The sequence below is a fragment of the Eulemur rufifrons genome, chromosome 24 (assembly GCF_041146395.1).
Source record: "Eulemur rufifrons isolate Redbay chromosome 24, OSU_ERuf_1, whole genome shotgun sequence".
Taxonomy (NCBI): domain Eukaryota; kingdom Metazoa; phylum Chordata; class Mammalia; order Primates; family Lemuridae; genus Eulemur; species Eulemur rufifrons.
The window spans coordinates 14,661,333-14,674,045 of record NC_091006.1 but is presented as its reverse complement, the minus strand read 5'-3'; the positions used below and the strand labels follow the sequence as shown (position 1 = coordinate 14,674,045).

Below are 12,713 nucleotides of genomic sequence, written 5' to 3'. Positions count from 1 at the left end.
GGGCTCAGGTGACCCTCCTGCCTCAGCCTCCTGAGTAGCTGGGATTACAGGCTCGAACCACCACAACTCGCAGATCCTGGGTTTATCTCTGCACTGTCTGGGCTTTGTGATGGGGGGATTAATTTTCTGTTCTCAATAGCCCTGTCCATAAAATGGGAATGAATTTTCCCCTCCTTGTCAACACATGGTGGTGATTTACCACATCTGCTAAGACATCTATTTTCTTGCCTTGCTCTTTGTTTCTTCCTTTCAGTTTTAAAACTAGCATAGTCCTGGGACTTGTCTCAAACCAGGACGAGGTGGTCACTTCTTTTGTCCTTGCCTATGTCCCTAAGCTCCAACTGTCACTAACTTATTGACAACCACGGGATACTCTGTACATATACTCCAGTGGCTGAAGGGGGCAGCTCAGGAGGAGGCAAAAGGAGACGGGCCAGTTCACTGGTCCCCAGAGTTTGCAGGTCTTCAGGAGCTCCTTGCACATGTAGAGCCACAGCACCTCCCACTCAAATCTCTGACCCTACCTCTGTGTTGTCTGCGGCAAGGCCCTTGAGTACTTCAGCAGTCTCTCAAAGCATCACTTCACACAGCAGCCCAGGCTGCCTCGAGCTCATACCTGTCTGTTCTGTCCTCCTTGGCATTTCCAAGATGCCCAGCAGCTGGCCCAGGACGTCTGGGCCCACTAAGCTGGGCAGTGGAGAGGCAATAGGGGCTCCATGGAGTCTCTTGTTTCTCGTCCAGAGCACAGGGGCCAGGGTCCTGGCTTCACTGCTTACTTGCTGTGTGACGTGAGACAAGCGACTCCCTTTCTGGGCCTCAGCTTCCTCACTTGTGAAATAGGAACTGGTTTGTTGTTCCTGAACCCCTTCTCTCCCTCCCCCTGCCCCATCACCCTGGCCAGGGCTGAGATGCAGGGTTTATTGTTGGATCCCTGACTGTGTCCTAGCTCCTCTTTATAGACTGGTATCGATCAATGTCCCATTCTGGAGCTCAGTTTCCACATCTGTAAAAATGGGACACTGTTCCTATTCCAGGATGCATAGGATGAAATGAGACATTAGAATGTCAGGTGTGGTAAGTAGCCTACAAAGGTCAGATACTGTTCAAAGGTAGCACAGAATAGCTTCAATACTTTTTGATAGCAACTCACAGTGCCTACTGTGACAGGCTCAAATAAATGTTAGTTTTGATACTTTTCTAATTGCTGCAGGAGAGCCGGAACCGAAACGACTTGGATCATTTCTATTGTGAGTGTGAGTTTCTGGTGGGAGTACTTTCCTGCTGCTCTCCGAATCCCGAAGCTGGTTGGTCCCTGCCTCCTGCTCCAGAAGTGGGAGCATCCCCGGAAGTCACCCACCCTCTCGGCCACCTCCGGACCCAAAAGTTTGCTGCACCTGGGTACGGAGGCAAGGCGGGGGCTCGGAGGAGTGAGCAGGCTGGGGAGCAGTGGCATTATTAGAGTCCTGGCCAATGGAGCAGTGAGGGAGCTAGATGTGGGCCGGCGTGGCCCCCAGGGCAGTGGGTGTTGAAGACTGAGAAGCCCTGCGAGGCAGGGTTGGGGAGGGGCTGCCGAGACCAGGGGGTGAGGTCTAGAGAGAGAGAGAGAGCAGAAAGCGGAGAGTGGATTACTTGGACCCCAGTTGACCCAGGGTCACAGACCTGGGATTCACTTTACTCCCCAAGAGGTAAAAGGGGTTGTTGCATGTGAAAGCAAGATAAAGTGGGGTAAATAGTGGACTTTGAGAAGAGGGGGTCATCTAGGAAAGGTTCCTGAAGGAGGCAGGGCCCAGACTGCAGGCTGGAGAGGCTTTGGGCAGCAGAAGGGAGGCGAGGGTGCTGGAGTAGGCATCATTCTGCCACTCTCTGGAGATCCGAGGTAAGCCTCTGGCCCTTTCGGGAGCTCAGTGGGTGTTTCTGATTGTCAGCTTCCCTGGACTGTTGAGAGGATTAAGCGAGACCCTGGATATGAATGCTCAGTGTGAACTGAGGTTCAGGGGACATGAGTAACCTATCACAATGAGGCTGGAGGGAGAGAGAGGTTGCTGGGGGCCAAGGTGTTTATTTGGTAGTGTTGGGGGCTGGAATGGAAACCCTGGACAGAGCATGCGCCAAGGCACAGTGTCCCAAAAATTGAGGTGTGAATGGAGAAATCAGGATGATCCATTGCAGCTGTCTGGTCAGGGTTGAGAAGGGTGGCTGAGGCCAGGTTGCAAGAGGCCTTGAATGACAGGCTAAGGGGTTTATAGTGTAGGCAGAACTCTGGGAGGATTTTAAGCAGAGGAGGTGTTGAAAAGATCCTTCTGGAGCTAGTGGACTGGTGAGTGGGGTGTACACGTGATACCTAGCCAGCCAAGGGGGCGGGTGTCAGAGTACACAGGATTCCAGAAGGCTAAGGAGGAGGCCACTAGAGGCAAGGAGAAGAATTGCCAAGCAGAGGAAAACACAGAGGCCTTTGCATGTAGAGCTGTGCAAACTCCAGGTCTGGCCAGGGGCTCTGAGATGCCGTGTGTGGTTGGAGCACAGGAATGAGAGGTGGGGTGGAGAACTGGCTGGACCACCTCACCAAGGGCCTCTGATTCCAAGCTGAGTAACTTGGGCTTGGTCCTGAGGGTAACAGGGGACATGGAAAGGTTTTGAATGGTGCAGAAGTCACATTCAACACAGCTGTGAAAAGAATCTTTTGGGCCCATACGGGATGGGAACTGGAGGTCAGGATCCCAGGAAGAAGTGGATGGAGGGGCTGTTGCTGGAAGCCAGGGTTTGCGCTGGGGTGGCTGCGGTGGTGGGATTGAGGAGAAGTGTGAAGTGCTTGCCAGCAAGGGTCACATGCACTGACTCAGGTCAGGGATGTATGACCTTAGGCCAATCACACCATCTCTGTGAGCTTCTGTTTCCTTATCTGTAAAATAGGGATCCTCATGGAACTCACCTGGTAGGTCTGCTCTGAGGGTGTAGTGAATTTAGCCATGGCTGGTCCTGAGTAAGAGCTCAATAAATGTTGGTCATTGTTGTCATTATTTCTGGGGATAGTGGTGGGGGTGGGTGGGCTGGGGTGGGTGTGGCCGGTGTGGTTGTCATGGATACAGCTAGTTATATGGGCCTGAAACTCAAGAGAGGGATCTGGGTGGGAGGCTCAGATTGGGGAGTTGTCCGAGTAAATCAGTGGTTCTCAACTGGGAGTGATGTTTCCTGCTAGGGGACATTGGGGAATGTCTGGAGACATTTTGGATTATCACCACTGGGAGAGGATGCTACTGGCATCTGGTGGGTGGAGGCCAAGGATGCTGCTGAGCACTCCAGTGCACAGGACAGCCCCCCACAATGAAGAATACTATGGCCCAAAATGTTAGTACTGCTAAAGTCGAGAAACCGTGGTGTAGACGGAAGGTGTGGTTGAAGATATATGAGATGGTGATCCAGGGAGTAGGAAGGAGGACAAACTCAAATGCCTTAAATGTGCAGGCAGGTGACCAGAGCAGGGACAAGCCCCTTACCCCAGGCATGCCCTCTCCTGCCTCCCCGGCTCCAATAAAATTACTAGAGGAAGAACTTCTAGGGCAGTGCTGTTTAGTAGGAATAAAATTTGAGCCACGTGTAATGTTAAATTTTCCAGTGGTTACACTAAAAAAAAAAAAAAAGTGAAAAGAAACAGATGAAATTAATTTTAATAACATACCTTCCTTAACCCAGTATATCCAAGGTGTCATTCAAAATGCAATCCAACATTGACATTATTTGTGAGAATATTCGCATTCTCTCTCTCTCCTTTTTTTCTTGTACTAAGTAAGTCTTGGGAATCTGGGTATTTTGTGTGTGCACAGCGCATCTCAACGCACAGCAGACATTGAGCGCTCATCGCCTTGTGCGCCTGGGGACTGCCATTCTGGAAATGGAAGCCCTAGGAGATCTTTAATGTTAGCTTCATATCACAATTGTTGGATCACTTGAAGGTTTTCTGGAAAAGGTGGCTGCTTTCTCAGTTCCAGCAGGTTGTTGCCACATGTAGAAGCGGTTTTCAAAGTGTACCTGGGAATTTGAATTTGTGTCAGCATCCTCTGGCTTTTAAAACATTGTCCGGTAAAATGTTTAAAAACAAACAACAACAACAAAAAAAAAAACCTGGCCGGGCGCGGTGGCTCACGCCTGTAATCCTAGCACTCTGGGAGGCCGAGGTGGGCGGATTGTTTTGAGCTCAGGAGTTCGAGACCAGTCTGAGCAAGAGCGAGACCCCATCTCTACTAAAAAAAATTGAAAGAAATTAGCTGGACAACTAAAAATATATAGAAAAAATTAGCCAGGCATGGTGGCACATGCCTGTAGTCCCAGCTACTTGGGAGGCTGAGGCAGAAGGATCGCTTGAGCCCAGGAGTTTGAGGTTGCTGTGAGCTAGCCTGACAACACGGCACTCTAGCCCAGACAACAGAGTGAGACTCTGTCTCAAAAAAACAAACAAACAAAACAAACAAACAAACAAAAAAAACAAACCAACAAAACCTCGTGGCCCTTGGGCCTCCAGTTTGCGACTGGTTGAGGATGGTCTTCAGATCTGTCCCATGAGGTAGGTAGCCACTAGTTACATGTGGCTATTTAGATTTAAATTATGGGAAAGTAAATAAAATTTAAAATTCAGGTCCTTGAGCCACATCTCAAGAGCGCAGTAATCCCACGTGGCTAGTGGCTGTCCTATTGGACAGCGCGCAGATCATGGAACATTTCCACCATTGCAGAAAGTTCTGGTGGACCACTGTCTAGGACGTAGCTCTGGCCACCACCCTCCTATGGTCCCAGGGCCCCCAGCCGTCCTCAGCGCTCTCCCTTCCTCTCCATGCCTGCTCCCGGACAGTGGCGTGCCCTAAAAGTACAGGGCAGCTGGAGGACAAGCTGCGGTCGCCAAGCTGGGTCTGGGAGAGGGCTGCAGCTCCCGGTGTGCAGCTCCCGTGTGCAGCTGCAGCGCACACGGTGCTCAAGCCCTTGGCGTGTGCGCCTGCGCCCGGGCCTCCGAGCATCCCAGCTACCTGAGCCGCCCCACACGCCGGCCGGCTCTGCCCCTGTCGCCTCTGGAATGTCGCAGCTCCATAGGCCTTAGCTTCCCCATCTGCCCTGTGGAAAGTGCCACCCTCCCCCACTTCCTTAGCTGGCAACATCTTGCCTTCTCTTGCCCTCAGTTTCCCCATGTGCCCACTGGAAGTATCACTTTCCCCACCTCTATATCTGGCAAGATCTGGCCTTCTCTGGGCCTCAGTTTCCCCATGTGACCAGTGGGAAGTGCCGCCCTTCCCCACCTCCATATCTAGCAACGTCTGGCCTTCTACGGGCCTTGGTTTCCCCATTTGCTGGAGAAACATGGCTTGTGCTACATCAGAGTAAACGGCTGGCCTCTGGACCTCGCGTTCCCCGTTTGCTCAGCCCACGGAAACATCCCTTCTCCTCGCCCTTTGCATTGTGGGGTGGCTATGCCTGAGCAGGCGGGGTGGCCCAGTGGAAAGAGGAGAAACTTGGGCGCCCCAATTCCTTGTGGGACTTCGGGCAAAAGACTTAACCTTGCTTAGCCTCAGTTTATTGGCTGATCTCCGTCAAAGCGATTGAATTATTCCTGTTCAGGAGGTGGGAGGGGAAACAGGGGGATCGGCTTCTTTGGCGGGCCCCGAGTCTCCAGTCCCCCGGTCTCCCAGGGGCGCTCCATAAAGGCGGGCCAGCCTTTGGGAGCAGCCGCCTCAGAGGCGGCGGAACCTTCGCGTGGAGTTCGAGCGTTTCCGGCCGGCTCCCTTTCCCAGGGACGTCGCAGCCCCTCGCGCCCCCGCGCCCCCAGTCCCCGCGTCCCCGGCGCCGCTGGCCCGGAGCTGCCCGGAAGTCTCGGTCCCGCCGACGGCGCTTGCCAGAGGAAGCCCGGGGCCGCCCGGGACCTCGGCCCGCTCCTCCGGACCCGAGAGGCCGCTGCACCGGGTACGGGGGCCGGGATGGAGGGAGGAGCCTGGCTCGGGGCCGGCGCCGAGGCCGGGCAAGGCTAGGGGGAGTGAGCTGGGGCCTTCGGCGGTGGGGGTGGGGGTGTGGCGGGGAGGGAGACTGTGGGGTCCGGACGGATGAACGAGAGGAGAATAAGAGGGCCCCCCAGGGGTTGTAGCCGCCTGGGAGTATGGAGGGCGCCCGGGCGCTGGGGTTCACAGGAGGAAGAGGAGCAGAGTGAAAGAGAAGAGGGGTGGACGGGCCGTGCTATGTATAACAGGGGGAGGGGATCCCCCCCCACGACAAGAGTTAAAGAGGAGGAGAAATAGAGATGCCAGATGTATCTAGAAAGGAGGGAAAGGGGGCTTGGGAGAGGTAGAGTAGGAAAGGGAATACAACGGTCCTGGTATGTATAACGGAGAGTGGAAAGAGGCCCCCACAGGGTATAGAAAGAAGTAAAAATGTTAGTGTCATATGTAGGGGAGGGGGGACTCTTGGGGGGAAGGTAGCCGGTAGCAAGAAGGGAGGGGGAGCCCTGGGGTTTATAGAAGGAAGGCATTTGGGGCATCCTAGGGATGTATAAATGAAATAGAGAGGATGGGCTCCGTAGTGGGGAGAGGATGGCAAGACCTTGAGAGACAGTGTAGGAACAGGATAGCGGAACCTAGTGAAATGTGGGGAATTGGGTTAGTGGGGCTCTGGGATGTACCTAGACAGGAAGTGAGAGAGGCCCTCAGGCGTCTAGTGGGATGGAGATCTGGGAGTGCCTGGAGGCTGATGGGGGGCGGGGGACAGAGGATGCAACCTGAGCTGGGGCTGGACATTGGGAAGAGAAGAATTGACAGATTAGATACTTCCGGGAGGACCTCCGGTGTGAGAAGTAAAGGGGGAAATAGTTCTTAACTGGGGTTAGGGAGAAAACAAAACAAAGAAATAGACTTGGAGACTGATTGCCTGCTGGGGGTGGGGGAAGGGGAGGCAAAGTAAGGTAAGTGGGAGGACCACGCCCTCAGACCAGACCTGGGAGCTGAGAGGAGGACCTTGGAGGAAGGGAAGGTTGTGGCGGGGTTTTGCAGGTGGGGACCATTCTCAATGCAGGTTGATTGAAGCTGGGAAATCTGGACTGGACTCAGAGTTTTTATTTTGTTGGGGTCAATGGCGCAGAAAGGGTAACAAGCAGTGAGATGGGGACGCTTTCCCTTTTAGGAAGCTTTTCCTAAAAGGAAGTGGCGATTTTAACTTTTTTCCCCTCCGCCGCTCGCAGCTGCCGCTCCTGATGCTGCTGCTGCCGCCGCGGCCACCCCACCCTCGGTCCTCCTCTCCGGAGGCCATGGACCCACCGTCCCCCAAGGCTCCCCCTTTCCCCAAGGCGGAAGGCCCCTCCTCCACTCCTTCCTCGGCAGCAGGGCCCCGACCCCCGCGGCTGGGCCGCCACCTACTCATCGACGCCAACGGGGTCCCCTACACGTATACGGTGCAGCTGGAGGAGGAGCCCCGGGGACCGCCCCAGCGCGAGGCGCCCCCGGGAGAGCCCGGCCCTCGCAAGGGCTACAGCTGCCCGGAGTGCGCCCGTGTCTTTGCTAGCCCTCTGCGGCTGCAGAGCCACCGTGTATCGCACTCGGACCTCAAGCCCTTCACGTGCGGCGCCTGCGGAAAGGCCTTCAAGCGCTCCAGCCACCTGTCGCGGCACCGCGCCACGCACCGTGCCCGCGCGGGTCCACCGCACACCTGCCCTCTCTGCCCACGCCGCTTCCAGGACGCCGCAGAGCTGGCGCAGCACGTGCGCCTCCACTAAGCTCAAGACCCGGCCTGTGCTGCCCTGTCCCTCTCTGGGCCACCAAGTCTGACCCACACAGCGTCACTCCCACACACACTCCCTGGCTCTGAGGTTACTGCCTTACTCTGGGCCTCAGTTTCCCCATCTTTAAAAGGAGAAGCATCATTCTTTCCCCCTCTTTCTAGCTGTGTGATGTAGACCAAAGTCATTGCCCCTCCCTGGACCTGGGAGCCAGTCGGAACTGGGTTCCGGTCCATCTGTGCTGTGAGCCTTTGCAAGTGAAGTGACCTCTCTCTGAGCCTTGGTTTTCTGCTATCTGAAGTGGTAAACCGGTTGTTGTCCTAGAGGGGAAGAGACAACAAAAGAGCACGAGCACGGTCTGGTTCATTTCTGTATCTCCCCCTCTTCTGCTCACGACCTCCACCCTTCCACCCTTTGCTCAATAAACATTCCGCACTCCATTTTCAGGCTCTTACTTGGGTGTCTGTGTGTTGGGTGGCGGGCATGGGGGGAGGGAGGGTGACCGGACCTTGAGCACCTGGGAACCTTTCTCTGGGAGAGTGTTTCCGGCCGGAGGTGTTTAGCGAAGGCTCAGGCGCCCCGCCCCCACCTTCCTCCCTGGGACCCTCTTCTCTCTCCCCGGGTTCGCTCTCCCTTTACCCGGCGCCGCCTGCTTCTAGGGGACACTGGGAGGCCCCCTGTCCCGCCGCCGCCTGCAACTACGAGGGCATCCCGGGGCCATTTGGAGTCGCCCGGACCTGAGAGGCTGCTGCACTGGGTACGGGGGCCGGGAGGAGGGAGGGAACTGGGAGCGCGCGGCGGAGAGGGGCGGGGCCGGGTGGAGGAATACCTGTGCGCGGGGCGGGCGTCCAGAGGGTGCTGTTCTGGCGCTCCGAGGGGCGCTACCGAGAACTTACGTAGGCATAGAAGGCTAGGGCCACGGACCCGGGAGTGGGCCCCTGGAGAGCGCTAGGAACTAGAAAAAGCTGGGGGTGGTGGTGGATGGGCGAGGACTAGAGAGAACCTGGAGGTAGGTAGGTGGGTGAGGGGAGGGGGCACAGAGTTGTTCAGGGAGGAGGCCAGGGGGCGGGTCAGAGCCTGGAGATCCTAAGGTTACAGTCTACTGGAGTAGGCTTGGCCTTACGTAGAGCTGGTAGAAAAGGCTTCTGAGTGGAGTGTATAGAATGGACCAACACTCAGACCCGGTTCGAAGTCATATGGAGGGAAAAGAGGTCTGGAGATCTATGGGGTGGGGCACTCAGCAGCCTGGGGAGGGCACAGAGAAGAAAGAGATCGAGGTCCTGGCTGTGCATGGAGGGTAAAGAGATCTTGTGAGTACACTAGGTGGTGGGGCACCAAGGATAGGGGAGGTTTTCAAAGAAGGGAGACCCTGGGAACCTTACAGATGGTTACAGAGTGGAGGGGTGGGTAGAAGAAAGACTGACGACGGGAGGGGGATACAGAGGTCCTGGGTTGGGTATATAGAGTAAAAACAGTGGAGCCTGTGGTGCTGAGCGTCTCTCTATGTAACATTCTCCTCCTCTCTCCCATGCACCAGTCCTCAGCCACCCCTCCGGATGCTGGTGCTGTCGTCCCCTCAGCCCCTGGCACTTTCCTCCAGTGAGGCCATGGAGGACCCTCCCCGTCGGACAGGCCGGTCCCCAGAACCTGGACCTTCCTCCTCCACGGTTTCTCCCCAGGCTTCGTCCCCTCCGATGCCCAATCACTACCTGCTCATTGACACCCAGGGTGTCCCCTACACAGTGCTGGTGGGTGAGGAGTCACAGAGGGAGCCAGGGGCTGATGGGGCCTCAGCCCAGAAAAAGTGCTACAGCTGCCCCGTGTGTTCAAGGGTCTTTGAGTACATGTCTTACCTTCAGCGACACAGCATCACCCACTCAGAGGTGAAGCCCTTCGAGTGTGACACCTGTGGGAAGGCATTTAAGCGGGCCAGCCACCTGGCGAGGCACCACTCCATTCATCGGGCAGGTGGTGGGCGACCTCATGGCTGTCCACTCTGCCCTCGCCGCTTCCGGGATGCAGGTGAGCTGGCCCAGCACAGCCGGGTGCACTCAGGGGAGCGCCCATTTCAATGCCCACACTGCCCTCGGCGCTTTATGGAGCAGAACACGCTGCAGAAGCACACTCGGTGGAAGCACCCATGAGCTGGGCTGCCGGGTGCCCCAGGTGCCATGGAACTCAGGGGGATACCTGGTGCCTGGAGGTTGGCTTCCAGGGCCCTGGACATAAACACAGACCAACCTCATCCTGGAGGCCGAGCCATGCCTGAAGGAGGAGCCCGTGAGTAATCTTCAGGTTCTCCTGTTTTGGAGCTTTGATGGGAATGAGACCTCACACAGAATGGAGTCCTCTAGCTTCAAAGACATCAGATATTCCATGGCCATGGTGAAGCCTGGACTAGAGGGGTGGGTGGGGGAACAGTGCAGTGTGTGGACATTCTCTGGCCTCATAAAAGTGGCTGGGGCTATCGTGAATCTATGTAATTTTTTCAAGGCCTCCATGCTGATATTGAGGAAAGGGGCGCCAGATCTGCCTCCCAACGCCAACCAGGCCTGAGACTGGACAAACAATAAACATGTTTCCCACTTTGAGCACTTGATGTTTGTTTTTGGAGAGAGCGCCTTGGAGCATCTTTGATGGCTGCTTAGCAGGGAGACCCCAGCAAGTACCTGGTCCACCGCAGGTCTCAGCTTACCTGGCTGGGGAATGGGAAGGTTGGTCTGCACTGGAGTTGGGCCCACCTCAGCTCCTGAAGATGCGTGTCATCTGAGAAGAGTGTTTTTAAGTTAAAAAAAAAAATTTTTAAACCACAATCCACTGCAACAAACACACTTTATATGGCAACCCAGTATACAAATACACAAAATATATGTGAAAAGTTTCTTTAACAATAGTTACCTTTGGTATGTACAGGGCATGAGAATGTTTCTTTCATTGACATTTTTTTTTTTTTTAACTGCTGAGTGCATCCTACTATATTGAATTCTCCACCCAGCAACCTGTAGATTGAAAAAGACCAATCTAGGGCAGGTGGCTCCCCCTGGACTTTTAGATCCAGGTTGCAGTTTATCTGTGAAGTCAGTCAAAGAGAGGAGGAGTGTGGTCACAGCTTTCCAGGTGGTGCAGACATTTAGATTCTCCCTCCACAGGATGAAAACCATGTTCTCATAAGGGCTGGCAGAATTCCAGAGCATGGAGCAGGAGGAGGAAGGGAGGCGGAGTTGAGCGTTAAGCTTAATAGACATCTGCTTCCTTAATTCATTTTCCTTTCCTGTCTATTTTGTGCCAGGCACTGTGCTAGGCCTCATTTCTTCTGACCCCCTTTTGGGCAGAACAAATCTTCCATACGTATTCCCCAGGGTGGGAAAGAAGCAGAGGCAGTGTTCATAACCACCATCTGACCTCAAATACTACTAAGTGCACTGATCTTGAGCCCTGACTATGGCGGGGCGTTGGGCTGAGCTTTTGCGTGTGTCATATCAGGGCATCCTCGCAAAGGAATTTAGAAGGAATTATAACCTTCCCCTTTGCAGGTGTGTAAATAGGCTGGCGAGCAACAACAGGAGCGGTCAGGACAGGAATCCAGCTCTGCTCTAAAGCCAGCTCTTAATCACCAACATGGGGGTGGGGGTGGTATGTTCCTGGCCCTCATTTGCGGGGAGGGGGTAACACCCCTCTCCCCGTCTTGGCCTTTACATCCTTTGGGTCTAGTTGTGGGAGATGGGGGCAGTTAGGAGGTCTGCACCAGCCAGTTCCTGGGAGATCGCCAAAATGAGATTCTCCTTTCGCTTCAACTTTCCTGGCTGTCTTACGCACTCCTCTGCCTTCTACCGGGCCACTCCGAGCATCGCCACCCACCCAGGGGACCCCCGGAGCCGCGCCAGCTCTCCAGGATGGGAATTTCGTGACGTTCCCTGCCTGGGCTTCTGCGAAGGCGGGGGGAGCGCCATAAGGGGCCATCATGCAAGTGCATCCCCTGGCCTCTGCCGCAAACGGCGGGTCTCACCTGGGCCGGGGGACTCCTGGAGGAGGAGCGCCGGGCTGGCGGGACCGGTGGAGTCCCCGCGTCTGTTCCCGCCCCGCCGCCCAGTTCCAAGACTCTTACCCCCCCTCCGCCGCCCCGCCCGCTCGCGGGTGGGTGGGCGCTTCCCTCCGCTCCCCGTGACACTTTGCAGACGCTCCCCGGCGCCGGGCATGGGCGCCGCCGACACCATCGGTCCCCGGCCCGGATTCCGCGCGCGGGTGGGTGAGCGCGGGGGGCCCCGGCCCCTCGGACCCCGGGCATCCACGGGCGGGGGATGGTGGCCGCGTTTGCACCCCTGGCCTGGTGCATGCCCTCGCTGGGACTTCTTTCCACGACTGCTCCCCTCTCCCACCCGCGGGACAAAGGGCGGGGGCGGGGGGCGCATCCCCACGCGTGACCTTCCTTCGTACTGCGCACGCATCCAGCACCCCCCATCATGGGGGAGGGGTCCTGCTCGCCCATGCGAGTGCGGGGGAGGGGTGGGGGCCTCCCGGGGATGGGGGAGGCACCGCGCGTGGGCTGGATCTGCACGCTGTGCTTGGAAGTTGGGGCACAGTTTTCCCCCTGCACCCACCGCTTCTTTTGGCTGAGAGGTGGCCCGTGATGAGGGTCTTTCCCATGCAGGCCAGGGTGTCCCTGTTCTGTCCACCCCATGGGAAACCAGCAATTTAGGGCTCCAGCTCCCTTTTCCTCAATGCTCAGGAGCCCAGGTCCCCAGTCCACTTCTCCGCCAGGACCTAGGTGTCTGGGCCCCCCGCACCCTCATTCCCTAGATTCCAGGAGTTTGAAACCTCACCTCAGTCCTCAAGTCCAGGCCCACAGGTCCTTCCTCTCTCACTTCTGAGGGGCCAGGGCCCCCAAGTCCATCCACGTCCCTCCATTTGTGGCTGCTGTTTCTGTCCAGTGCCCCTGAGGCGCTCAGCTGCCAGGTCCGCAGGAAGCAGAGCC

General features: G+C 56.2%; 2 protein-coding genes across 2 annotated transcripts; both read left to right on the top strand.

Annotated features, from left to right (window-relative positions):
- Positions 1 to 5,763: 5,763 nt before the first annotated feature.
- Positions 5,764 to 8,181, top strand: ZNF580 (zinc finger protein 580). Its single transcript, XM_069457654.1, has 2 exons — positions 5,764 to 5,943; positions 7,208 to 8,181. The coding sequence occupies exon 2, from the start codon at positions 7,220 to 7,222 to the stop codon at positions 7,736 to 7,738; it is 519 nt and encodes a 172-aa protein (XP_069313755.1). The 5' UTR covers positions 5,764 to 5,943; positions 7,208 to 7,219; the 3' UTR covers positions 7,739 to 8,181.
- A 439-nt stretch (positions 8,182 to 8,620) lies between these two features.
- ZNF581 (zinc finger protein 581) lies at positions 8,621 to 10,064 on the top strand. The gene is made up of 2 exons (XM_069457881.1): positions 8,621 to 9,051; positions 9,279 to 10,064. Exons 1-2 carry the CDS (start codon positions 9,032 to 9,034, stop codon positions 9,883 to 9,885), a joined length of 627 nt encoding a protein of 208 aa, XP_069313982.1. The 5' UTR covers positions 8,621 to 9,031; the 3' UTR covers positions 9,886 to 10,064.
- Positions 10,065 to 12,713: the final 2,649 nt, after the last annotated feature.

Coding starts and splice junctions, on each gene's coding strand:
- ZNF580 (XM_069457654.1), top strand. CDS start 7,220: ATGCTGCTGCTGCCGCCGCGGCCACCCCACCCTCGGTCCTCCTCTCCG.
- ZNF581 (XM_069457881.1), top strand. CDS start 9,032: ATGGAGGGTAAAGAGATCTT. Junction 9,052..9,278: donor ATGGAGGGTAAAGAGATCTT/GTGAGTACACTA, acceptor CCCATGCACCAG/TCCTCAGCCACCCCTCCGGA.